Genomic DNA, 27,261 nt, shown 5'->3' on the forward strand with positions numbered 1-27,261 from the left:
TCAAGGTCCTGGAGTGGCCTAGCCAGTCTCCAGATCTCAACCCCATAGAAAATCTTTGGAGGGGAGTTGAAAGTCTGTGTTGCCCAGCGACAGCCCCAAAACATCACTGCTCTAGAGGAGATCTGCATGGAGGAATGGGCCAAAATACCAGCAACAGTGTGTGAAAACCTTGTGAAGACTTACAGAAAACGTTTGACCTGTGTCATTGCCAACAAAGGGTATATAACAAAGTATTGAGAAACTTTTGTTATTGACCAAATACTTATTTTCCACCATAATCTGCAAATAAATTCATTAAAAATCCTACAATGTGATTTTCTGGAATTTTCTTTCTCATTTTGTCTGTCATAGTTGACGTGTACCTATGATGAAACTTACAGGCCTCTCTCATCTTTTTAAGTGGGAGAACTTGCACAATTGGTGGCTGACTAAATACTTTTTTCCCCCACTGTAACTCTGGGTCATCCTTTCCTGTGGCAGTCCTCATGAGAGCCAGTTTCATCATAGCGCTTGATGATTTTTGCGACTGCACTTGAAGAAACTTTTGACTGGTACTGCATATACACTGCAAAAAAAAATAAAGGGAACACTTAAACAACACAATGTAACTCCAAGTCAATCACACTTCTGTGAAATCAAACTGTCCACTTAGGAAGCAACACTGATTGACAATAAATTGCACATGCTGTTGTGCAAATGGAATAGACAACAGGTGGAAATTATAGGCAATTAGCAAGACACCCCCAATAAAGGAGTGGTTCTGCAGGTGGTGACCACAGACCACTTCTCAGTTCCTATGCTTCCTGGCTGATGTTTTGGTCACTTTTGAATGCTGGCGGTGCTTTCACTCTAGTGGTAGCATGAGACGGAGTCTACAACCCACACAAGTGGCTCAGGTAGTGCAGCTCATCCAGGATGGCACATTAATGCGAGCTGTGGCAAGAAGGTTTGCTGTGTCTGTCAGCGTAGTGTCGAGAGCATGGAGGCGCTACCAGGAGACAGGCCAGTACATCAGGAGACGTGGAGGAGGCCGTAGGAGGGCAACAACCCAGCAGCAGGACTGCTACCTCCGCCTTTGTGCAAGGAGGAGCAGGAGGAGCACTGCCAGAGCCCTGCAAAATGACCTCCAGCAGGCCACAAATGTGCATGTGTCTGCTCAAACGGTCAGAAACAGACTCCATGAGGGTGGTATGAGGGCCCGACGTCCACAGGTGGGGGTTGTGCTTACAGCCCAACACCGTGTAGGACGTTTGGCATTTGCCAGAGAACACCAAGATTGGCAAATTCGCCACTGGCGCCCTGTGCTCTTCACAGATGAAAGCAGGTTCACACTGAGCACGTGACAGACGTGACAGAGTCTGGAGACGCCGTGGAGAACGTTCTGCTGCCTGCAACATCCTACAGCATGACCGGTTTGGCGGTGGGTCAGTCATGGTGTGGGGTGGCATTTCTTTGGGGGCCGCACAGCCCTCCATGTGCTCGCCAGAGGTAGCCTGACTGCCATTAGGTACCGAGATGAGATCCTCAGACCCCTTGTGAGACCATATGCTGGTGCGGTTGGCCCTGGGTTCCTCCTAATGCAAGACAATGCTAGACCTCATGTGGCTGGAGTGTGTCAGCAGTTCCTGCAAGAGGAAGGCATTGATGCTATGGACTGGCCCGCCCGTTCCCCAGACCTGAATCCAATTGAGCACATCTGGGACATCATGTCTCGCTCCATCCACCAACGCCACGTTGCACCACAGACTGTCCAGGAGTTGGCGGATGCTTTAGTCCAGGTCTGGGAGGAGATCCCTCAGGAGACCATCCGCCACCTCATCAGGAGCATGCCCAGGCGTTGTAGGGAGGTCATACAGGCACGTGGAGGCCACACACACTACTGAGCCTCATTTTGACTTGTTTTAAGGACATTACATCAAAGTTGGATCAGCCTGTAGTGTGGTTTTCCACTTTCATTTTGAGTGTGACTCCAAATCCAGACCTCCATGGGTTGATAAATTTGATTTCCATTGATAATTTGTGTGATTTTGTTGTCAGCACATTCAACCATGTAAAGAAAAAATATTTAATAAGATTATTTCATTCATTCAGATCTAGGATGTGTTATTTTAGTGTTCCCTTTATTTCTTTGAGCAGTGTATTTAATAAATTGCCATGGAGGCCGAAGTGCAATTTAGAAGTGGCCAAAAACCCGCAACCAATACATTTGCACCCGCCACATCATTTTCAAAATAGCCCAATTTACGGGAAAAGCACAGGACATGGCAACCCTGATCATGGATGATGATATACATTAATGTGAAGAGACAGACATGCACAAGTCCCTGACAAACCAAGCGCTGGCCTGACACGGCAAAAGGCACTCAAGTCTCTATGGAGAAATACAGCAGTGTGTGTGTGTGTCTGTCTCTGTCCCAACCTCGTCGAGGGCGGGGTGCAGGGCGAAGAGCTCGCGATGGCGGTTGGACTTGCGGTGCTCCCCATTGTGCCGGTCGATCTCCTCGTTGGGGGCTCGGTCCAGCAAATGGGGCAGGAGGGCATCGGGGACAGAGTTCTTCAGGTCAAAGATACTGCAGGCCCAGCTGCCACGCGGAGTGTCGTCTATGGACATGGACCTACGCTTCAGGTCATCCTGGGGTAGGACAAACACGCAGGTTAGGGAGGGCCTATGAAAGCGTAAGATGACCGCCCCGTTGCTATGGGTTACCTAGTCGCCTGCCCCATTGCTATGGGTTACCTGGTTGTCCTGGTAAGTGCTAAAGTCTGGCATCTCATCAGCCTCAAACACCTGTTTGGGCAGGCCTTTCTGCCTGTCCTTCTGCTTGTCCAGGGAGTTAGGGTTAAACCCAGTACCAAGCTTATGGTATCTGTTGAAATAAGTAGACCAGAATACGAGCGTTGAGGTGTAATAAATAACTAGCTGCTAGACGTAATTGTAAAAATTTGTAAAATATAAGGGTTAAAATGTGGGTGTTACGATGTAATGAATAGGTCTTATAAAAGGAAACGCTTTCTAAATAATAGAGAGGAGCCTTACTTTCTGTTGACAATGGCCCAGTCCTCAGTGTAGGACCTGACACAGTCTCTGACGTGGGCGTCATTGTCCCTGGAACACAAAGCGATACCGCAAATTACAGTCAAGTCTCCTCCTCAACACCAGATGTGTTCAGTGACTTTTAACATTCATACAGCGGGGAGAACAAGTATTTGATACACTGCCGATTTTGCAGGTTTTCCTACTTACAAAGCATGTAGAGGTCTGTAATTTTTATCATAGGTACACTTCAACTGTGAGAGACAGAATCTCAAACGAAAATCCAGAAAAACACATTGTATGATTTTTAAGTAATTAATTTGCATTTTATTGCATGACATAAGTATTTGATCACCTACCAACCAGTAAGAATTCCGACTCTCACAGACCTGTTAGTTTTTCTTTAAGAAGCCCTCCTGTTCTCCACTCATTACCTGTATTAACTGCACCTGTTTGAACTCGTTACCTGTATAAAAGACACCTGTCCACACAATCAAACAGACTCCAACCTCTCCACAATGGCCAAGACCAGAGAGCTGTGTAAGGACATCAGGGATAAAATTGTAGACCTGCACAAGGCTGGGATGGGCTACAGGACAATAGGCAAGCAGCTTGGTGAGAAGGCAACAACTGTTGGCGCAATTATTAGAAAATGGAAGAAGTTCAAGATGATGGTCAATCACCCTCGGTCTGGGGCTCCATGCAAGATCTCACCTCGTGGGGCATCAATGATCATGAGGAAGGTGAAGGATCAGCCCAGAACTACATGGCAGGACCTGGTCAATGACCTGAAGAGAGCTGGGACCACAGTCTCAAAGAAAACCATTAGTAACACACTACGCCGTCATGGATTAAAATCCTGCAGCGCACGCAAGGTCCCCCTACCTAAGTGTCCAGGCCCGTCTGAAGTTTGCCAATGACTATCTGGATGATCCAGAGGAGGAATGGGAGAAGGTCATGTGGTCTGATGAGACAAAAATAGAGCTTTTTGGTCTAAACTCCACTCGCCGTGTTTGGAGGAAGAAGAAGTTTGAGTACAACCCCAAGAACACCATCCCAACCGTGAAGCATGGAGGTGGAAACATCATTCTTTGGGGATGCTTTTCTGCAAAGTGGACAGGACGACTGCACCTTATTGAGGGGAGGATGGTTGGGGCCATGTATCGCGAGATCTTGGCCAACAACCTCCTTCCCTCAGTAAGAGCATTGAAGATAGGTCGTGGCTGGGTCTTCCAGCATGACAACGACCCGAAACACACAGCCAGGGCAACTAAGGAGTGGCTCCGTAAGAAGCATCTCAAGGTCCTGGAGTGGCCTAGCCAGTCTCCAGACCTGAACCCAATAGAACATCTTTGGAGGGAGCTGAAAGTCCGTATTGCCCAGCGACAGCCCAGAAACCTGAAGGATCTGGAGAAGGTCTGTATGGAGTAGTGGCCCAAAATCCCTGCTGCAGTGTGTGCAAACCTGGTCAAGACCTACAGGAAACGTATATAATATAATGATAATATGCCATTTAGCAGACGCTTTTATCCAAAGCGACTTACAGTCATGCGTGCATACATTTTTTTTTTTTTTGTGTATGGGGTGGTCCCGGGGATCGAACCCACTACCTTGGCGTTACAAGCGCCGTGCTCTACCAGCTGAGCTACAGAGGACCACATTTATTTATTTTTTTGTGTATGGGTGGTCCCGGGGATCGAACCCACTACCTTGGCGTTACAAGCGCCTTGGTAGAGCACGTATGATCTCTGTAATTGCAAACAAAGGTTTCTGTACCATATATTAAGTTCTGCTTTTCTGGTGTATCAAATACTTATGTCATGCAATAAAATGCAAATTAATTACTTAAAAATCATACAATGTGATTTTCTGGATTTTTGTTTTAGATTCCGTCTCTCACAGTTGAAGTGTACCTATGATACAAATTACAGACCTCTACATGCTTTGTAAGTAGGAAAACCTGCAAAATCGGCAGTGTATCAAATACTTGTTCTCCCCACTGTATATACACACACACACACACACACACATCCTTTTTAAAATTATATTTCCCTTCATTACTTTCCAACCCCACCACCCCTTCCCCAATTGGAGTAAACTAGTGAACAACAACGCTTAGGCCTCTACTTCCAGCCCATACATACTATATACATTTTATGGAAATTCTACAATAATTATATTTTGTTTGTTTTTACTCCTGAACTTCCTCTGATGATTTTCATGATGTCCATCTGGTTTGCTTCGATATGCCATATTTTTCTAACTGTGCTCTTTCACAAAAGCTATCAACCTATAACCTATATACTTATTATGGACACAGTATGCTTTACATTAGTTATCTTGTTGTTATTAGTTGTTGTTATTAGTCCCATCCTTCAGCTCCATTCAACACCTCCCATCTATCTCTTAACACCATCCATATTGGATTTCTATTTGCCATATATTTTTCAACTGTACTGTGATGTTTTACAAAAGTTCTGAACCTTTCTATTCTCATTGTTTCTACAGATCGTAAATTGAAAATAAACATATTTGCTAAAAGTATTATTATATTATTGATCGATTGACTATGACTTTTCAGATCACCCAGTAGTGCTATCTGCAGGGTTAGCTTCAGGTAAATATTGCAATCCTTTAGCCATTCCTGGACCTGTGTCCAAAAACAAGCTACAAATGGACAGAACCAAAACAAATGATCTAATGATTCTGTCTCTTCGCAGCAAAATCTGCAGAGCTGGGAAGATTGTATCCCCCATATAAATAACATTATATTGGTAGCAAGAATTTTATATAATCATTTAAATAGAAAAATTATAAGTTTTGAATCCGGCGTCGTTTTGCATATCAGTTCATAAACACTATGCCATGGAATCGCTACGTCAAAAATCTCTTCCCAACTATTTTGCAATCTATATGGACCGGCTGTCAATCCTTTGGTCCTTAAATGAAACTGGTATACTTTATTTATCACAATTTTCTTTAACCAATTATATTCTTTAATGCAAGGTCGACAGACAAGTTCCTTACTTATTCCCCCTTCCACTTTCCTTTTCCATTTTTGCGGTAATGCTGCAATTATTTGTTTGTAATTTTGGGTAGAGCAGACATTTCCATATGTTTTTGTTAGCTGCATGTGCGACATAACTCCAGCAGTCCTACCGATTATATAATTTACGAAGATTATACTTATTTTATTTTTTTAAAGGTTTTTTATCAATTAGTATATTTTAGTTTAACCACAATATTTATTGCATTATTTGTTCTGTCATTTCTGGAGGATTAAATTGAAATTGCAACCAACTTTCTATGGCTTGTTTTAGAAATAGTGATATTTGGGAGATTATTTCCTTTTCAAATAACAAAGTGAGAGGTTGTATAAAGGGAAAAAGGCCATTCTTGAACATTGGGTGAGACAATCTTACTAATTTGCTAGAGAACCATTTCGGATTTAAGTATAACTTCTGTATGACTGAAGCTTTTAGTGATAGGTCTAATGCTTTAATATTTAATAATTTCTGTCCTCCGAATTCATATTCATTATATAAATAGGCCCGTTTCATTTTGTCTGGCTTGCCGTTCCAAATAAAATGGAATATTTTTTTCTCATATAATTTAAAAAACTGTTCGCTAGGCGTAGGCAAGACCATAAGGAAATAGGTAAACTGGGATAATACTAAAAAAAAAGAGTTAAATCAGGGTGATTTTTCCACAAATTGACAGGTATTTACCTTTCCATGGTAGCAACATCTTATCTATATTTGCTAACTTTCTATTAAAATGTATTGAAGTGAGATCATTTAGTTCATTTAGGATATGTATTCCGAGTATATCAACATCACTCTCCTTCTTGGTCAAATAGCCTTTACTCAGCCTGGAGGTGTGTTTTGGGTCATTGTCCTGTTGAAAAACAAATGATAGTCCGAGATGGGATGACGTATCGCTGCAGAATGCTGTGGTAGCCATGCTGGTTAAGTGTGCCTTGAATACTATTTCCACCAGTCTAATGTCCATTGCTCGTGTTTCTTGGCCCAAGCAAGTCTCTTCTTCTTATTGGTGTACTTTAGTAGTGGTTTCTTTGCACAATTCGACCAAGGCGGCCTGATTCACGCATTTATTTGTGCTACAATTTCTGAGGCTGGTAAATAATGAACTTATCCTCCGCAGCAGAGTTAACTCTGGGTCTTCCTTTCCTGTAGCGGTCCTCATGAGAGCCAGTTTCATCATAGCGCTTGATGGTTTTTGCGACTACACTTGAAGAAACTTTCAAAGTTCTTGAAGTTTTCCAGATTGACTGACCTTCATGTCTTAAAGTAATGATGGACTGTCATTTCTCTTTGCTTATTTGAGCTGTTCTTGCCATAATATGGACTTGGTCTTTTACCAAATAGGGCTATCTTCTGTATACCAACCCTACCTTGTCACAACACAACTGATTGGCTCAAACGCATTAAGAAGGAAAGAAATTCCACAAATGAACTTTTAACAAGGCACACCTGTTAATTGAAATGCATTCCAGGTGACTACCTCATGAAGCTGGTTGAGAGAATGCCAAGTGTGCAAAGCTGTCATCAAGGCAAAGGGTGGCTACTTTGAAGAATCGTTTAACACTTTTTTGGTTACTACATGATTCCATACGTGTTATTTCATAGTTTTGATGTCTTCAGTATTATTCTACAATGTAGAAAATAGTAAAAATAAAGAAAAACCCTTGAATGAGTAGGTGTGTCCAAACGTTTGAATTGTACTGTACATTCCAACTACGCTACAGCTGGTTTACAGATGACTTTGCAGTAGGCTGTACATTGTAACTGTTGATATAAAAGGCTTTAAATACATTTGATTGATTGATCTGATTGAGTTCCTCAGTACCAACTCTAACCCAGCCAGTCAGTATTCTCCCAGTCCAGCACCTACCCTTCCTCAGGCACGGCCTGTCCCACTGTGCGACACTCTCTGGGGGTGTAGACCACCTCGATGTCGTCCGGGGGGAACTCGATCAGGTCCCTCACGGGGCCCGACTCGATGATAGGTGGGTGAGTGATGAGGTACTCCTCAAAATCCACCGGCTCCACTGCCTCTGTGAGAGGCACCTGGCAACAGAGAGGATAGGCTTTGTTAGAGTGAGTACAAAATCAGAGAATATATCTGAAAAAGGCCTACCTGAAGGCCTACCGAACTGGGTTAGCCGCCAAAAATCCTCCCCAAAAAGTCCAGCTGTATTACTAGCAAAGAAATATCAACGCTTAGCTGTCAGCAAACCCCGTGCCTTGATAAATGTAGAGACAAATTCTAGCCTGAGAACGTTTCAAAACCAGTTCTCAGGAAACTGCATTTTTTATATTGGTAGACAGCAGTAGAGGCTCCTCAGAGGAGGACCATTCTCCTCAGTGAATTGCATAAAAATAGTGAAAGTAATTTTTTGATAAAACTATACTAAATATATTCACGTCACCAAATAATTTATTAAAAACACACTGTTTTGCAATGATGGTCTACAGTAGCCTCAACAGCACTCTAAGGTTGCACCATGGTGTAAACAGAGAACAGCTAGTTTCCATCCACCTCTGGGTACATTGACTTCAATTCAAAATCTAGGAGGCTCATGGTTCTCACCCCCTTCCATAGATGTCCTCCAACCTATCAGAGCTCTTGCCACATGAACTGACATTTTGTCCACCCAATCAAAGGATCAGAGAATGAATCTAGTACTGAAAGCATAAGCTACAGCTAGCTAGCACTGCAGTGCATAATATGTGGTGAGTAGTTGACTCAGAGAGAGAAAGACAATAGTTGAACAGTTTTGAACAAATACATTTCTTCAAAAATGAAGGAGAAGCAAGAGAGGAGAGAGAGAGTGCGAGCTAGCTATATTTCGAAGTATTTTTCAACTTTCAATTTTTACTTAACTAGCTTAGCTAGTTTACTAGTTTAGCCTACTCAAACACCCGACTCAAACAGAGAGGGATGCTATGTTAGCTAGCTGGCTATGGCTATCCAACACTGGAACTCTTCCAAGTCAAGGTAAGCTTTTGATTTTGTAAATGTATTGCCCCTGTTCAAGTATGGCCTTTTTTCCTTTATTCCGATTATAACCTCTCACTTTCGGTTATTTGAAAATTAAATCTCCAAAATATATAGCTATTTTTAAAACAAGACATAGAAAGTTGGTTGCAATTTCAGTTTAATCCACCAGAAAAGATAGAACAAATATTACAACAAATAATGGTTCAACTCAAAATATATAAATTGATAAAAAAAAATTTGGAAAACAAAATGTAAAACGGTATAATCTTTGTAAATTATACCATAAATAGGACTGGTGGAGTTGTGTCACACATGCAGCTAACAAAAATATATGGACATTTCTGCTCTATCCAAAATTACAACCAACTAATTGCGGCATTACCGCAAAAAAAGGAGTGGAAGGGGGACTACCTCATGGGGCGGCAGGTAGCTTAGTGGTTAAGAGCGTTGTGCCAGTAACCGAAAGGTCGCTGGTTCTAATCCCCAAACCGACTAGGTAAAAAATCTGTCGAGGTGCCCTTGAGCAAGGCACTTAACCCTAATTGCTCCTGTAAGTCGCTCTGGATAAATGTAATGAAGCTGGTTGAGAGAATGCCAAGAGTGTGCAAAGCTGTCATCAAGGCAAAGGGTGCCTACTTTGAAGAATCTCAAATATAAAATATATTTTCATTTGTTTAACACTTTTTTGGTTACTACATGATTCCATATGTGTTATTTCATAGTTTTGAGGTCTTCACTATTATTCTACAGTGTAAAAAAAATAGTAAAAATAAAGAAAAACCCTTGAATGAGTAGGTGTCCCCGAAGTTTTGACTGGTACTGTAAAATATTGCTACCGGGGCCCGCCGGTGTCACTGCTAAATTGCTTGCTGACTGTACTGCATGATTGTAGAGGGTTTACTATTGTGCCGGTTCTATTAGCTACGTTGACTATGACGTTAGATATGGTGAAAACGATGTAGTCCGTACGTAGCGGTTAGCGGTTATGATATGAAGGTTTGGGTTGGAAAGGTTTTTTCGCCTAGTCACAGACAGCTGAAGTGTTGTGCACTGAAGTCCACAAACAAAGGGAAAAGGTGAGAGGAGGAGAGCGTGTACATGCGAGATGGAATTACAACGAGCAAAGTGATCATGCTGTTTGTATGTGGCTGCTATGAAAGTGAACTGTGTTTGCGTGTGATCAGGGAAGTATTCATTCTGCCGATTCTGTTGAAAAAAGTTTCTTAAATGGAAGCAAACAGAACAAAACGGGGATAAACATACCTGAATTTGTCCAATAGAAACTGTAGTTTGCAACTGTTGGACTAATGATTTCACCCTAGATAAGCTAGTTACAGGCAAGAGTCTACAAGGCAGTATTGAATATGTCACTGTGTCACCTTGATTACAAAAAATGTCTCTCAGCCTGTGCACCTCTGTTGTAAACTTTTCATAAGCTAGGTTGTAGCAACGTCATGATGGGTATAGGGAAAATTCAAATACCATGTAGTAGCTAAAAACCTATCAATGTTACATTGAGCTGGGTGAATGGAATATGAATGACAGTCATCCAATATGCTGTAATACAAATAAGGCCATGCTTATAAAAAAAGTTAGCGCCCTCCCTAATCTTAAACGGCACCACCGCCACTGGCAGACAGACACTTTGTTGAGGAAATGCTAACAAGCCGACATAACTGGAAAAGCAAGTCCTGGCAAACGAACCACCTCAGGCCTAGTGTGATGATTTTATAGGCTTGCTTCTTTCTATTTCTAAAACTAAGCACCCAGGGGGACTCTAATTCCTCACTAAGTTCAGTTAAAGTTTTGGGGGGGAATTTAGAACAAACACCATACGTTCACAGTTGAATTAAACAGTCAGATTTAGCCTAATTAAGGATGGTTATTTGCGCCTTTAGCTCAGCGGTGGGGACTGGCAAGAGGACGCCATCAGGGATTTATTATTTTGGCAGTCAATGGGAAGCCTCAGCAAACACTATTACTGGTGAGAGGAGCCAGGCAGTGTTATCACTGACCACACCATAGGGGCGAGAGAGGATGTGAAGAATGGACCTGTTAATTGTTAGCTGATACACTCAAACCCTCCCTCCTTCCTTCCTCTCTCCATTTACCTCTACCTCACCCTCTGCAAAAACACCAAGATGCACTGTGGTTAGGTGCTTACTGTGTTGCCTGCCGCGGCACCCACGTTGAGGTTCTTGAGGAGCTGTGGGGAGCCCCCATACTGACCAGAAATCTGCTTTCTCACCTCAGCTGCTACAGTCCTGTAGAGAGGAGAGGAGAGAGAAGCTTAGCAGTGATTATCAAACCGTTAAGTTAACAGGTTAAACACAACACAGATCATGGCTATAGGCTACATTCTTTGCTTCAACAAATGGCAACCCTTCAGTCCAGACAGAGGCTAGCCACCAGACAGTAATCTATTCAATCTAGGCTTTGCTTATGGAAAACACAGTCAGAAGTTGCCTCCAGGCCGCTTACAGTCAAAGATGTCTCACATACACACTTGGGTTGGAAAAGTGGAAAAGAAAGTGTGTAAGCGTAATAAGTTAACAGATAAGGCCAGTTCATTTACTGCAGTAGTCTGGTCACTCTGAAGGACAGGCACAGTATAGTCAAGGGCAGCAGTTCTGTTGTGGGCCAAACATTACTATTATGGTCCCTGCTGTGGTCTAAGGGCTCTCACTCCCAGGCCCTGGCCATCATGGTGGCCTTACTGTCATTACTGTTCCCTCCGACACTGCAGTTTATCACACAACAGAACAGACATTTGCTACATTTCGTGCAGCATTACTTAAGTGCCTTGTTGCAAACATGGAATTTTTGGATTTTGTACAGGCTTCCTTCTTTTCACTCTGTCAATTAGGTTAGTATTGTGGAGTAACTACAGTGTTGTTGATCCATCCTCATTTTTCTCCTATCACAGCCTATAAACTCGAACTGTTTTAAAGTCACCATTGGCCTCATGGCAACTGAGTTAGGAAGGACGCCTTTTTTGTAGTGACTGGGTGTATTAATACACCATCCGAAGTGTAATTAATAACTTCACCATGCTCAAAGGGAGTGGTGTGCTTCGCAGGAAGGTTTTGAGGGGTCGTGAGTGTGAAACTGAAAAATACATGTTTTTCATACATATACCATTTGTATTTTACCTTTGCCTATTTAATCTGATTACTAACAAACGTCTAAGATGTTGGGGGGGTTATAAACTGACATATGGAATTGTTTTAAGATGGTCATACCATGGATCATTTAGCTATTTGATTTGGAATTTTAGGACATGTACCAACATACGGGTGCAATCATTCTACAGGGGTCCCTGCAGCGTATGCTCAAACTGGTGTGATTAGAACGCTTATTTAGAACTTCCAGTTTCGATTGACGCAACAGTCAGCGTTTGAGCTGGTCACACTGTTTTTTCACAGAAACATTTTGCACAAACACAGTCCTTACAACATTATGTCCTGAATGTGACCAGTTTATTTTTGGATGTAATGTTCAGACATTCACAGAAGTAGCGACAGCATAACACAATCATCCAAATATAGGCTACATTAGTCCTAGCGCTAACGGAGGAAAGATTGACGTAACACAAGCAGTCATATTTAGCTAACTCTCGGCTGACAGAAACCATAATATGAATGAGCTAATAGCAATTACTATTTACAATTCATCACATCACGGGTGAGCTCACCATTGATCGAAATAATTGAGTAAAACACTTTATAAAAATCTAAAGTAATCCAACGATGGGTAGTTTGTGCACGCCGCCGTGTTTTTGTTGTTGTTGCGTCAACCAAAGATAAGAAGAGGAGACAAGATGAGTTTGGTCTGTTTGCAGTATTAAAGTGGGTGTGTTGTCTACCATCATTCACTTCCCTTCATTGACTTCCGGAAGTTTACTCGAAAGATGAGTGAGCCATCCCTTCACCTCATTTTGTTACATCATCTTTGGTCTAACAGACGTTTACGTGACACCCAGAATGCATTGTATAATGTCAACAAACATGGAGCCACACATAGCTGGCAAACAGCTTAGCATTAGCTCATCATTATCAGTATAACCTTCAAAAAAGTATTTTACATACATCATCATGTGTCCATTACAATGTATGCAAGAATCGGAATGCATGATTTGTCAGCCGTACTTGAAAACATGAATAAAACTGTAAATACATTATGCTCCATACATACGGTATGATACAGTAGAAAAGACAACACAATATACAGAAAATAAGGCAAAGCTGTCATCAAGGCAAAGGGTGGCTACTTTGAAGAATCTCAAATATAAAATATATTTTGATTTGTTTAATTGAGGAACAACGGGAAAGTAATTCTGCTTTGAAAGGTGATAAACTTGTAACCCCACTTTTGAGAAAATTACCCTTGAATGTTTTAGTACACCTACTGGAGAGTTCTTCTTTGTCTACACCCATTCAGCATTGTTCACACCCTCTTACGACTTAGCCCCACCAATCTAAGGATTCACATGAGGCCATGTGGTAAACACACGATATATCAAATAAAATCTAAGTTTATTTGTCACATGCACAGGATACAGAAGTTGTAAACGATACAGTGAAGTTGTTACTTGCATAGTAGCAATATCAAAAACAGAAAGTGTCTACCGTATTTTCCGCACTATAAGGCGCACTTAAAAGCCTTTAATTTTCTAAAAAAACGACAGTGCGCCTTATAATCCGGAGCGCCTTATATATGGATCAATTGGTTAATTGGTTGATCCATATTGGTTGCACACGGCGCTCAAGGCGCTCTGTCAAAATGTTTCAGTATGAAAAACCAATAAAAACTATTTAATAATAAGGAAATGTTTCAGTACGACTGGTAAACTACAAAGCCGCACCGCTTGCAGCATTACGGCTACCGTAGTCAGTAAACACCGGTACTGTGCTTACTCACAGTCCCACACCACTTGTGTGTGTATAAAGACCCCAAAATGGCACCTTTCAAGAGACACGCTTACGACACAGAGTTCAAGCTCAAGGCTGTCGGTCACGCAGTAGAATATGGGAATAGAGTAGCAGCGAGAGAATTCAACATTAATGAATCAATGGTACGGAAGTGGAGGAAGCAAGAAGATGACCTGCGCCAAGTAAAGAAGACTAAACAGAGTTTCCGTTCAATTCGGACACTGAAGAAGAAGAATTAGAGGGATTCGTGGACGGGGAAACTTTACATGTTATACGTAACTGAACAATGTTGAGTAATGCACCAACGTTTGATTTAGTGGTATCAGACTGTTTCTTTTACTACGTGTTTACTGAATCAGGGAAAAGTTCCCCTCCACGTTTGGGAGAAGAGAGAGCAAGGCTGGGAGATATTGTTAATATGCACATTAACGTTTGAACAACGTTACCATGGGAGTGAACGGAGTTGTAAGAACGCTTAATAAAGTTTGACTTTATCTGACTGTTTTGTTGACATTCCTTTTAGCACAGCTCCATCTAGTGGATGCATAACGCAACCCCAGTCAAACGTTTGACTTCAGTATCTTCTATTCTGTGCGCCTTATAATCCGGTGCGCCCTATATATGAAAACAGTTCTAAAATAGGCCATTGATTGAAGGTGCGCCTTATAATCCGGTGCGCCTTATAGTGCGGAAAATACGGTAGATAAAAATATTTGATCATTATTAGATGACACCTGCTTGACACACTTGTCTAAATTGATGGGACATGTGCAGGAAATGCTATAACCACCCCCCAACCACATCTAGCTTAGTGGATTGGTCACTATTGTCTAGACGTGTACATATGTTCATGAAATACAATAGATGGCCGTATTCATCCACAGACACACCTGGCTAATTTGATGGGTCATGTAATAATCCGGCCGAAGTGTCTTTTGGGTTAGACATGTAGCTAGCTAAGTAGCTAGCTAGCTAGCTACTAGCTAGCTAGCTAGCTAAACAATGAACCGGCATAATCCCAACTCATACTACTACCAATACAAACACTGTCATAGCTGTAGTTTGAAATTGCAGGTAGGTAAAGTTAACAAACTAGGTTCAATGTTAGCTAACTAACATTAGGATATAACTAGCAATGCAAATGGATTTCTGATTAGAATAATATTACTACACAGATCATACACGTAACATTAGCTAGCGACAGCATGCTTTAACTTGCAACAAAAACGTCTTTCTGACTAAATTAGAAACAGATATCTGAAAATGTAGCTAGACTCTTACCCGTATACATGGATGAACGCTTCACGGCAGAGTGGAACCATTTAACTTTGTTTTGTTTGTAGCTACATCTTGTTTGGTCAGCGTTGTGTCAAGTCACTCCAGTTCACACTGACCGTGGCGTGTGCAGAAAGTAGCCCATCACTTTTTCCAACTGATCTGTCAATAGCATCTGCTAAATTCAGGGCATCAATGTTGTTGAGAAAAGTAGCAAAACTTTTGTAGTTCTCTATGGCTAACGTTATATCTTTCAAAAATGGTGCGGTAGAAAGGACTGTCAACACATACTGAACAGCTCACATTATAGACCAATCCAAACTCATCTCCCGGCATGTTCAGCCCATCCATTATCACAGCCAATCATGGCTAGTGGGGAAGGTCCCTGTCATTTTCCGTGGCTAAACCAACTAGGCTCGTAATTTAACAATTGTAGTTGTATTTATGGATGGAATACAAGTTTGTTATTAAGGCACACGAAAGTTCACGTTCCAAAAAACGAATTTTGATCAAAAATAAATGTTTACGTTCAAATGCTGCTCCTGTGAAGTAGTGTCGTGCTAGATACGCATAGTTTCCTGAAACGAGTCACATATTTAACCCCTTTTTTTGGGTAGGCACAAAACTACCTCCATACTTCCATTAAACATTTTCAGACGAGTCCCATGGCACTTGTGGGGGTCGTAGAGCAAAACGGAGAACAATATCGTGTTAGTGATTGTCTCATCTTTCCATATTAGTTTTTAGGCCAAACTGTTCGGACGATACAGCCGTTTTTGTGAGAAGACCAATTTTCGGGATGTCTCATGGTCTGACAAACACCGCTGTAGCTCAGCCACCTTCCACCGCAGATGCGGAAGGTCGCCATAGGCGATATCTAGCTTAAACTGACAGATTTTGACTGGGATTTTTTTATTATGTTACTTATATTGACGCAAATATGCTAAACCATCGTTTGGACAACATGATGTTGTCACTATTGACGATGGCTGTCAAACATCGTCGATAGACGATGCAATCGCAAAATCGCCCAACCCTAGCGTGCATATCCAGATTAGTGACCAGAAAGCAATGGTTTCATTTTCTCCGGTTTTGCCTGGCAAAAACAGAGAACGTTTAGATTATCCATATTAAATACATTGTAGCAATTTGCTACGGACGCATCTTTACCATACTAATAGTAAACCTGGTGATTTCATTGATCATTTTCATATTTAAAGTAGTTTGGGTGGCTAGTACTGGCTATATGTCCAAAGATAGCTGTAACATCGCACTGCCTTCAATACTTATGGGTAGTGACGGCAGTGCGGGATATTATTTTTGACGATGTATCGTTTTGATAATATCGCAATATTATTTTTTTGCTAGTTGGCTGTACCTGCACCAAAACTTCTGTATTTTTCCTATATAGCTTGTTCTCCATCTTCTTAAATAGGGAGCCAATTTGTTTTCAGCACTTTTTAATAAAAACTAGTTTTTTCATGGCTCTCTCTTGTCACTCTGCAGCAGACATATGGTGAGCAATGTTTAGAACATCGAATCGCATGAAAATTTGCGTTTTGAAAATGCATCACCGTTTATGGCTGAAATGACAGGCTACATTTGTGCAGCGATTGTGCGCTCGTGAAAGCATGTGCATGCATATATGTGCATGCGCGAGGGGTCGCAAGCTTTGAACCACTCCTTTTTGGGGGTCGTGGGTCAAAGAGTTTGAGAACCACAGGTTTATTAAATGAAAAACACAATCAGACATTGTTTTTGCCTGACTTCAGGAGAAAGAACTGAACCTCAGTCTCAGCTACAAATATTTTTATTTTTGCGGAATTGGTCAGCTGCTCGATTAAGTTCTGGGTCCATACGTGTTAAGAGAATGGATCAAGAGACGCTAGAACGAGGAACAATGAACACCACCCTCTCTCTTTGCAAGTTACAGGCCGAATATCCCCTCCCATTCCGAAATTTGAAAGATGCTAACACCTGCGAAATCGTGATTTGTCCATGGACATTTCCATCAAAAAGGACCCCATGAGCATTAACGTGAAGTTCATAAGAGCATGTTAAATTGGGTGTCAAATGAAAGCTAAGAATCTATATTTTTGGGAAATGAAGGCATAGCTACAATCTTCTACAATTATCCATCTTAAAAATGTGGCATAAGTAAAGGCTTTGATTTCTGGATAAACAGATGGAAAAGGGGTCTTAGAAAACCTACCTACCAGAAAAATTCTTTAAAAAGGTATCAGAAATACATCAAAACACAATAAGATTGACGTAAAGACGCCTGCTAACTAATATCAACACATATTTTGTTTTGGAGAAAACCACACAGTTTTAAGATATTTCTAATTTCTCTCCCTCATGAAGAGGGAGGATAATGAAAGTTCACAGAAGTAACAATTAATTGTAGACCTATCAATTAGTTATAGTGATTTTACTGATATCAATTTTGTTTATTAAATTATGTAAGGGATAATCAACAAGAGGCTATGCGTTCTATGGAAAATAATGAAAGACATGGAAGGTGTGCATTATTTTCCAGAGAACGCATAGAGCCACGAGTTGATTATCCCTTTTATACCATGGCTATAACTTAACACATTAGCTGCTAGAAATGTGTTCATTTGCCTCTAGAAATGTGTTCAACAGCCACTGAACTACATAGAGACAGTAGTTGCCTTCGTAACCAAAAAAACAGACTTGCTAGTTTAGCTAACCAAAGCATCAGTCCTAGCTTGCTATTGCGAAAATCGAATTCAACAATGCCAATGTTTTCAATTCGACTTTTGCTTTCAAAAGCAGCTCAAACATTGAACATGTAAGAATGAACTATAGCCACTGAATTCTACCATGCAAATATACTGTGCGTTATAGGGAACTAATGCACGCTCTAGAATGCCCTTCAATTAAAAAATAAATTATGTTTTGCTCTTATCCAGAGCGACTTACATGAGCAAATAGGGTTAAGTGCTTTGCTCAAGGGCACATCGGCAGAGTCGGCTCAATGATTCGAACCAGCGACCTTTCGGTAACTGGCCCAACGCTCTTAACAGCTAAGCTACTTGCTGCCAAGCCAATCAGAAACGAGTATTCAACAATGCCATGATATAATATGTGATTAAAACTCGTAGTTGCAATGAAGTTTTACCAAAAAACTGGCTACAATGGGAAAATCAAACAGTCATAAACCACAGTTGGTTCACCTCCTACTGTCCTCCCTTCCACTGGCATACTGTTATGTTGAGCTCATCACTTTTGTTTGTCTTTCTGTTGTCTGGGGGTCAAACCATGAGTGTAAAACAGAGTCTCTCTCTGCATCCTCACCCACTGAGCATCAACCGACACCGGACGATGAAAAGTAGTTCACATTATATCAGTCCATCCTGGCCTTGATGTTAACGTCCACAGACGGACCGGACTGGACCAATTCTCAACCCAGACGCATGGTTCACAAGTTTGGATAGCACAGTAAAGAAAAGCAGAATACACATAATATTGTAATGTACTCTACTGAACTGTACTCCAGTGGTTCCCAACCAGGGGTACTAGGAACCTTGGAGGTACTTGGCCTATTCACAGGGGGTACTTGAGAGGACTCATGAGATCATAGGCCTACTGATAAAATGCATGAGGGGGTACTTTAGGGGTACTCCAGGCAGAGCAAACTTCAGTTGGTGGTACAGTAAGGTTGGGAACCACTGCTGTACTCTACTGCACTGTACTGAACTCTGCTGTATTGTACTGCACTGTACTCCGCTGTATTGTACTGCACTGTACACCGCTGTATTGTACTGCACTGTACTCCGCTGTGCTGCGATGTCCAAACTTGTGAAACATGAAGAGGATGACATTCATATCCATAATTATGTATGTCTGTGTACTACAGATCAGGGACCCATGATGTAATTATGTTACCATAATGCCTTTACTGGGTGTAAATCCACTTCACTTACTATAGTTTAATAACCAAAATAGATTTGTTCAAACTCAAGGTGCCATGTCATAGCTGACACCCCATTTTTATCTGCAGACATCTTTTAATCATAATTTGGAGCAGATATAAAAAAAAAAATGGAAAACCTGGTCGCATAAAAACCTGAGGGAGATTTTACCATCACTTCGTTAAAGTTTGCATCTGCACAGTTCTTCCGCTAAATTAGTTTTTGTGCATTTTTCAGTGGAAATTCTTAAAAGTAGTAATTGTTGTGATGTCACGAGAGGCTGTGTCCTGGAGGGACGTTACATCCCCCTGAGGTGGCTGCAAACCCAGACAGCTATGGCTCCATCTGCTGGTATGGTCGGGAACTCCACCCCTCTATGGCCAATCTTCCCACGCAGCTGAAACAAATGAGGAGCTGATGAGCTGAAGGTTTGGGAAGGGGAAGAGACACACTGAGGGGAGTGTGTGGGGGGGTGAAGAGACACAGTCTCCAACCTGGGCTCTCTGGAGGACAAGAGTGCTGCACGTCCACTTCCATGAGGAATATAAGGATTTGGAGATACTTACCTTTGGGAAATACTCACCTTTGGATATATGCACCTGTGGGAAATACGTGAGAGACATTTGGAAGGACTTTTTGCTGGGTTGGCCACTAGCTGCAACGTGGACTACAGTAAGGCTGGGGAAAAGTTATCTGAGCGAGTGAGAATTATGATTTTGGATGTGGAAGAGACATCCCTGAACTGTTAACCCTTAAAGAGCAACAAGAGAACAGAATTTGTTATATTTTCGTTAATTTCCCAAGACCTATAATAAAATCCTTGTTTTGTTTGAACCTTGTCTCCTTGCACTACTTGAGCAATCCCGCTGAAAGCTGTGTAGCCTCTCGTGACGTCACAGATGGTGGAGAATACGGGCACGCTCAAGCGTTAATAGTGCATGTCAGAGGAGGATACCGAAGGTTTGATCACCCAGTTTTCCAAGTTGGCCGTAGGCTCCCGCCGACTGAAATGGAGGACATGTTGAAAGCCCTTGTTGCTGGCCAGCAAGCCCAGATGCAAGCAAACGTGGCTCTCTTGGAGGAGCAAAAGAAAGCCAACCTTCTGAAGGCAGAGGAATTGCAGTTGCAGAGACAGAGGGTTGTCCAAAATACCCGCCCAATAAAGGCAAGTGACTTTATATCTAAGATGGGAGCTACCGATGACATTGAGGCATACCTGCATGCATTTGAGGCCACGGCCACTAGGGAAGCCTGGCCCAAGCAACAGTGGGTTGGTCTGTTAGCCCCCTTTCTAACCGGGGAATCGCTGAATGCTGTCCGGGACCTGGGCCCTGACCAGGTTACTGACTATGATGCCCTGAAGTCTGAGATCCTCAGCAGATATGGACTCACAAAGTTTGGGTATGGCCCAGCGCTTTCACAGCTGGACCTTCCAACCAGACCAACCTCCTCGGGCGCAGATGCATGAACTTGTCCGAATCGCAAGGAAATGGCTGGATCCGCAGAGGAATACAGCAGCGGCGGTGGTGGAGGCCGTTGTGGTGGATCGTTACCTACGCGCCCTGCCTTATGAGGCAAAACGGTGCATCAGTCAACAGGCCTTGACCACGGCTGATCTGACCGTGGAAGCTGTGGAAAAGTACCAGGCCACAGCGGAGATGCTGAATGCTTCCGGAAAGACCCCAGGAGTGCGGCCCCCACCACAAATGGGAAGAACCCGTCCAAAGGACCCCCAGGTCTCGAACCCAGCCACGTCAGGACTTATCCCGGCTCCAGGGGGGAGCCAGAAACCAGGCGGGTCCAAGAAGAGTACACCAGGAGGGGAAACTCGACAGTGTTACCGGTGTGGGGAGATGGGACATATCTCCTGGCAGTGTGGGAAACCCGCCGATGAACCTATGCCCACTGCGGAGTCCTCCAGCTCAGCACCCACACACCGTTTTGCCTCGCTCTTGGGAGTCGTAGATGGCGGCCCAGATCGACCCCCACCTGCCCGGTAACTGTGAATCACCATGATGTGGAGGCCTTACTGGATTCTGGTAGCCGGGCCACCCTGGTGCGTAGGATTTGGTGGGCCCAACGTGTCTGACCCCGGGGAAAGTCCTCCCAGTTTCCTGTGTCCATGGGGACACCAGAGAATACCCCATTACTGAACTTACAATGACCAGCACACGGGGAACCATACACACGACGGCGGGGGGTGGTTGATTCCTCCCCGTCCCTGTCCTAATTGGACGAGACTGCCCAGCCTTTTACCCACTCTGGAGAGAGTCTCAGGAGAGGATAACCCGAGTACCTCGGAAACGGAGAGGCAAGACTCATCCTGGGAAGGCTCCGGTGCAATCCTCCGAATTACTCACTCCCGCCCGGGCTCTGATAGGGATGGCAGGTGCCCAGACCGACACAGAGACGGAGCTACAGAATCTGGACAAAGAACTGTCTGGTCTGAAGGGGACCGCTGAGAGGTATCGTTTGTTAAAGCAACAGTTAGACATGAAGACAGAAGAGTTAGATATCCTCCAGGCTAAACTCCAACAGAGCTCCTTCCCTAAGCAACAGGAGGAGCTGGAGAGGCTGCGCAGGACCATCGAGGAGTGTGAGGAGACCCTGCGCAGTAGTAAGGAGGTCCAGAAGAAGGCAGAGGAGAAGTACAAGGTGTTGGAGAACAAGATGAAGAATGCGGAGGCAGAGAGAGAGAAGGAACTGAAAGCTGCTCAACAGAAGCTAAACTCTGCTAAAACCAAGGCTGATGCGTTCAGTAAGAAACTCAAGGAGAGACAACAGGAGGCTGAGTCCCTGGTCCTAGAGGTGGAGGAGTTGAAGAGAGAGCAGGCTGGCAAGCACCACGGCAATGCGGACGCCCTCTCCCGGCGTGATGCCTTCTTCGCTGCCTTTACCCCGACGAGGACGTCGGTCCCGAGGAGGGGATGTGTGATGTCACGAGAGGCTGTGTCCTGGAGGACGTTACATCCCCCCTGAGGTGGCTGCAAACCCAGACAGCTATGGCTCCATCTGCTGGTATGGTCGGGAACTCCACCCCCTCTATGGCCAATCTTCCCACGCAGCTGAAACAAATGAGGAGCTGATGAGCTGAAGGTTTGGGAAGGGAAGAGAACACTGAGGGAGTGTGTGGGGGTGAAGAGACACAGTCTCCAACCTGGGCTCTCTGGAGGACAAGAGTGCTGCACGTCCACTTCCATGAGGAATATAAGGATTTGGAGATACTTACCTTTGGGAAATACTCACCTTTGGATATATGCACCTGTGGAAATACGTGAGAGACATTTGGAAGGACTTTTTGCTGGGTTGGCCACTAGCTGCAACGTGGACTACAGTAAGGCTGGGGAAAAGTTATCTGAGCGAGTGAGAATTATGATTTTGGATGTGGAAGAGACATCCCTGAACTGTTAACCCTTAAAGAGCAACAAGAGAACAGAATTTTGTTATATTTTCATTAATTTCCCAAGACCTATAATAAAATCCTTGTTTTGTTTGAACCTTGTCTCCTTGCACTACTTGAGCAATCCCGCTGAAAGCTGTGTAGCCTCTCGTGACGTCACATTGTGCATAGACTTGTATGGTTTGTTAAACTTTGAAATCAATGGTTTTCGTTTGGCATACATTTAAAAGTTTGGCATACATTTTTTCCCCAAATAACCTGTGACGAAAAAACCCAAACATCGGAACTACTGCTGCTTGTTATCCCACACATCTCATTCCTTCCCGACAAATTCTACAGTACCAGTTGTTTACGTAAATCTGTCCGCGAGAGATAAGTCTATCCCAATAGGTTGAGACTTTCTTGAAAATACTTTACAGAAATAACACACTCACAGTCAGACTCAAACCAACAACAGAGAACATGAGGGATAAATTGTCCGCTATTCTCATAGCCTCATTCTGTCAGTGATTTCTAAAAATACCAGAAGATGTCAACAGATTGCTTTTACCCATCTGCATTCTGCTCTGATGAGACTGATTCCTTTGGGGTGGTGAGTGATGCTTCCATCATCAAGCACGGAGGTCTGAACTAAACCATAACGTGCGTGTGTGTGTGCGCTATAGAAGGGTTATGTTCTGTCATCTGGAAAATCTATTTAATTTCTCTCTTCTTCGTTTGTTGTTCTGCTTCATATCCTCCTCTTTACACTCATCGCTTGGCAAGTGACAACAATCCTGCAGACACTATTCACACTGAAACCAACACCACAATGATCATCATGACTAGGCCTATAATTTGCCTACTGGCACAGACACCTCTATTGTACTGTAAAACATTTGAAGGGTGGCATAAATACTGTTTAAAGGTATATTATTCATTTTGATCTACCACTGTATATGGTTTTAGTGTGATTTGGACAACAATCTGGCTAGCTACTCTTATGATGTTTTGGCAGTTTCAGTTTGACAATTTCAATCTACAGGTGGATGTTGTGATTGGTTACCCCCTGTTATGATAATGCTATTTTTTGTATGTGAGATATTACCAATTTTCCACACCAATGCAATGCATTGTTTTACATCCAGCTTTAATTCCACTGGCATGAACAGCAAGCAACTGAAATTGACACAAATCTTTTTGTTTTGTTCCTTTCAATAGACTTATTAGATCTGAATGCATTACCTTTAACTGTGGCTGACATAGCTTTGAATGTTTGGGCTTTTGCTGGTAAAATACCACTGTCCTTGACAATGTTAGTTAACGTTACTGTATAGCCGATTAAACTCAACTCCACGATTTAGGATGGAGTTGGGCACAGTATTGCCAACTTAGTGACTGTCGCTATATTTAGCGAGTTTTCAGAGCCCTCTAGCGACAAATTTTTTTTAAAACGACTAGCGACAAATCTAGCGACTTTTTCTGGTGTTATTGGAGACTGACGTGAAAGCACGTATCGTTCTTACTCTTCTCAACGAGCAGCGAGTGCTTTGTTACCCCTGTCCCAAAGCACTCACAGGCGGCCCAGTCCTCGCGCAGCTGCAGTCAGAGCAGGAGATGTTCACCCCTCCGCGTCCAGACTGCAAATGAATCGCGCATGTGGGAAGCCGCTGCTGGCTGATCTCGGGCGGGATGTAAATGTAGGGTGGTTTTTTACTCACTTTTTGTCTCTACCACGAAGTTATTCCAATCTCCTACAGCATCCATCACAATTACATGCACATGGCCAATTATGCAAATTATGTGTTGACGTCATTTAGCGACTTTTAGGACACCCAATAGCTACTTCCTTACTGAGGATTTGGCAACACTGGTTGGGCACGATTTAGGATGGAGTTGGGCGGCTACTAAGTGTGGGCATACTGGAGCTCCATCACATAATCGTTTTTCTCCAAAAACTACTGATTTCAGCACCCAAAGAATAGCCCGCAATTACACAAGTCATTGTTCTGTGTAATTGCGCGCTATTCTTTGGGTACTGAAATCAGCACGTACTGTAAAGAGCTCCACTTCGGAGCTCCATTTCGCCCACATTAGTCGCCGCTCAACTGGCAATTTTGTTGGCTAGCTACTGTGTTGCTTGCTCTCGTGTCTCGCCGATGTGTCAGTGTTACCCAGCCGTGGCCACCAAGTTACCTCAACTGTCTACTACGGATTTTCTAGTCTAGTCAGTCCAATGAACGCTTAGCTAAATCGTTGTAAAGACAAATAGTGGTTGGGTTTCATAGTATGATAGATTTCAAACGTAGCTAAACTTCAAACCCGTATGCATTGCGAGAAACAGATCGCTGTTCTATATGGCGGGTCTATCTGTGACTGGCACTTGGGCATCTTTGATATGGCTAACGATAAATAGCTGGCTGGGCCTGATTTGGGGATGGCTTTGCCTTGAAACGGAGGGCAGAGGACGAAAGGTTTTTAAATATTGAAAACAGCGTAGCTTGAACGAGGGACTCTGTCAGTGCAATTAGTGTTAAAATTGGAAGTAACGCCCTTACCTGCTGATTTTTTGGGCGAATGCGCGGCGCTCAGCCATGGATGCAACCGCTGATGTGCTTGGGTTCCCAGACTTTCCGCTGCTTCCTCCCAAGGAAAAAATGAATCTGGAATAGCTACCGTAAAGATCATAAAGCAGGCGCACACGAACACACCCTGCCACAAGTCAGACAGACTGTTTTTGCATGACACCAAAAACGTAATTAGCCTAATACAAGTTTCATAATGCATTTTGGCACATATTTGCTGTTGAAAAAATTAAAATTTCAAATAGTTATTTCAAATCTCACTGGATTATCCATACACTGTCTGAATATACATTTATGGAAATGAAATGTTATGACACAATAAAACCATAAATAGATTATATTTCTATGATTGTAACTCGTAGATACATTTTAAAGTTATTATGACACCAACAACTTCATTGAATGAATGAATGTGCTTGTAGTAGCCATGTAGAATGTTGGCTTCTTAGTGTTCATAGCCATGGTTATCAACTGTACTGCAGAAATGGAAAGTAAATCACAGAAAATGGATGTTGTGGTGGCAGCTGCAGAGAAGTACTTGGGTGTACAAGATTTTATTGCATTTTAGGTGTGTTGAACGATAGTGTTCCGTCCTCCCAAGCTGCAGGCCTGGTGTAGGATCAAATAAGGCCAAGTAGTGGAATAGTGGTGAGGTTTTAATGGGTGTAGGGTTAGTTGGTAGGGCAATTTTTTCTTCCCTTTTCCCTGTCCCTTTTCCCTTCCATTTTTGTGTCACAAAGTGTGATGAATTCACACTCCAGAACAGTAGGCGGAAACACAGGGCTAGATAAGAGACTATAGATGAATAGGGAGGCCGTGACCAGCCTCACACTCCAGTACAGTGGGTGGCGGTGTATGCACCTTTCAGTTGGTTGCGAGCTTCCAATAAAACTTTTAAGAAGCAATGCAGGTCCATGGATCTCATTCTCAGGTGAGGAGAGACAACCCGAGGTGAAAGGTTGGTGAGAAAGGTCGGTCGCACATGGTAGCAGTGTTTGTTAGTGAGCCTAGTTTTGCAGTGCATGAAGCTGTCCCTGTAAGGGGCTGTATCCCTGCAGGAAGTGGTCGGTCGGTTGGTTACACCACAATCATGCCAGAAAGGGGTAAAGAGGGGAAGGGAGATGGTTGGGAGGTAGCTAATCTAAAGAGTTAACTAAAGCGGAAAGAGAGGGAGAAGGAGAGTGGCAGTAACAGTGACCCAGGTGGCTCGAGTGGAAAGCTTATGAGGATTGAGGAAATTGTGAGGGGGGGTGGGAGTTTAAGGTTATTGTGAAGTTTAGGGGGAGAGAGGCGAGCAGTAGCATTAACCCTCTTAAAGTATCAGATGCTTTGCGCAAAGAGATTGGAGACATTCTACATACGAAAATCCTGTCGAATGGGAACCTGCTAATCTTTTGCAAATCTGCAGCCCAACGGACCAAAGCCTTGAGACTGCAAACGCTGGGGGGAAAGGCAGTGGAGTGCTATGCCCCAGGACTGAACCAAAGAGCCAAGGGAGTCATTTATGGGGTATCGCTGGATATAACGAAGGATGAGTTGAGGAACAATCTGGAGGGGGCTCGAATCGTAGATGTCTTCCGGTTCAAAGGGACTCGAAATGGACAGAGAAGCGAGGAGATCTTGCCACAGAGAGTGAACCTTGGATTCCTGAGCTTCACTGTCAAGCCATATGTGCAGCCTTCCCTGCGGTGCTATAGGTGCCAGAGGTATGGGCATGTGGCAGCGGTGTGCAGGAAGACAAGAAGATGTGGGAAATGTGGAGGTGATCATGAGTGCTAAGAGTGTGCAGGAGGAGAGCCGAAGTGTTGTAATTGTGGGGGAAATCATGTGGCAGCATTTCGAGGTTGTGAACACACCATGGTCGAGCTGAGCAAGTACAGAAGATTTGAGTGGAGGAGGGAGTATCGTACGAAGAGGCGGCAAAACGAGTAGTGGGCAGCGCTGCTGCGCAGATGGAGGTGAGCGTGCCACTGGTAGTAGGGGTTCCAAGGATGGCCCCTCTGCCAGCACCAGTGATTCCAGCTGACTCATACTTGATCAAGAAGAAGGAGTTCTTGGCCTTTATGGTGGAAGTGTTGTGGGTAGCGAGACAGGT

At 43.2% G+C, this 27,261-nt stretch overlaps 1 protein-coding gene across 8 annotated transcripts in view; it reads right to left on the reverse strand.

Annotated features, from left to right (window-relative positions):
* LOC121540441 (dedicator of cytokinesis protein 7-like) overlaps positions 1–25,216 on the reverse strand; it is a 105,176-nt gene extending 79,960 nt beyond the window's left edge. For all 8 annotated transcript variants that reach the window (XR_006657463.1, XM_045207730.1, XM_045207729.1 and 5 more), the window contains exons 1-6: positions 25,140–25,216; positions 11,223–11,322; positions 7,949–8,124; positions 3,038–3,106; positions 2,738–2,867; positions 2,420–2,632 (exon numbers count right to left, since the gene is read on the reverse strand). Coding sequence is in view for 7 of the 8 variants with exons in the window: in XM_045207730.1 (XP_045063665.1) it covers positions 2,420–2,632; positions 2,738–2,867; positions 3,038–3,106; positions 7,949–8,124; positions 11,223–11,322; positions 25,140–25,177 (726 nt within the window). In the remaining variant the exon portion in view is untranslated. The remainder of the gene's footprint in view (positions 1–2,419; positions 2,633–2,737; positions 2,868–3,037; positions 3,107–7,948; positions 8,125–11,222; positions 11,323–25,139) is intronic.
* Between the last annotated feature and the right edge of the window lie 2,045 nt (positions 25,217–27,261).

The sequence above is a fragment of the Coregonus clupeaformis genome, chromosome 26 (assembly GCF_020615455.1).
Source record: "Coregonus clupeaformis isolate EN_2021a chromosome 26, ASM2061545v1, whole genome shotgun sequence".
Taxonomy (NCBI): Eukaryota; Metazoa; Chordata; class Actinopteri; order Salmoniformes; family Salmonidae; genus Coregonus; species Coregonus clupeaformis.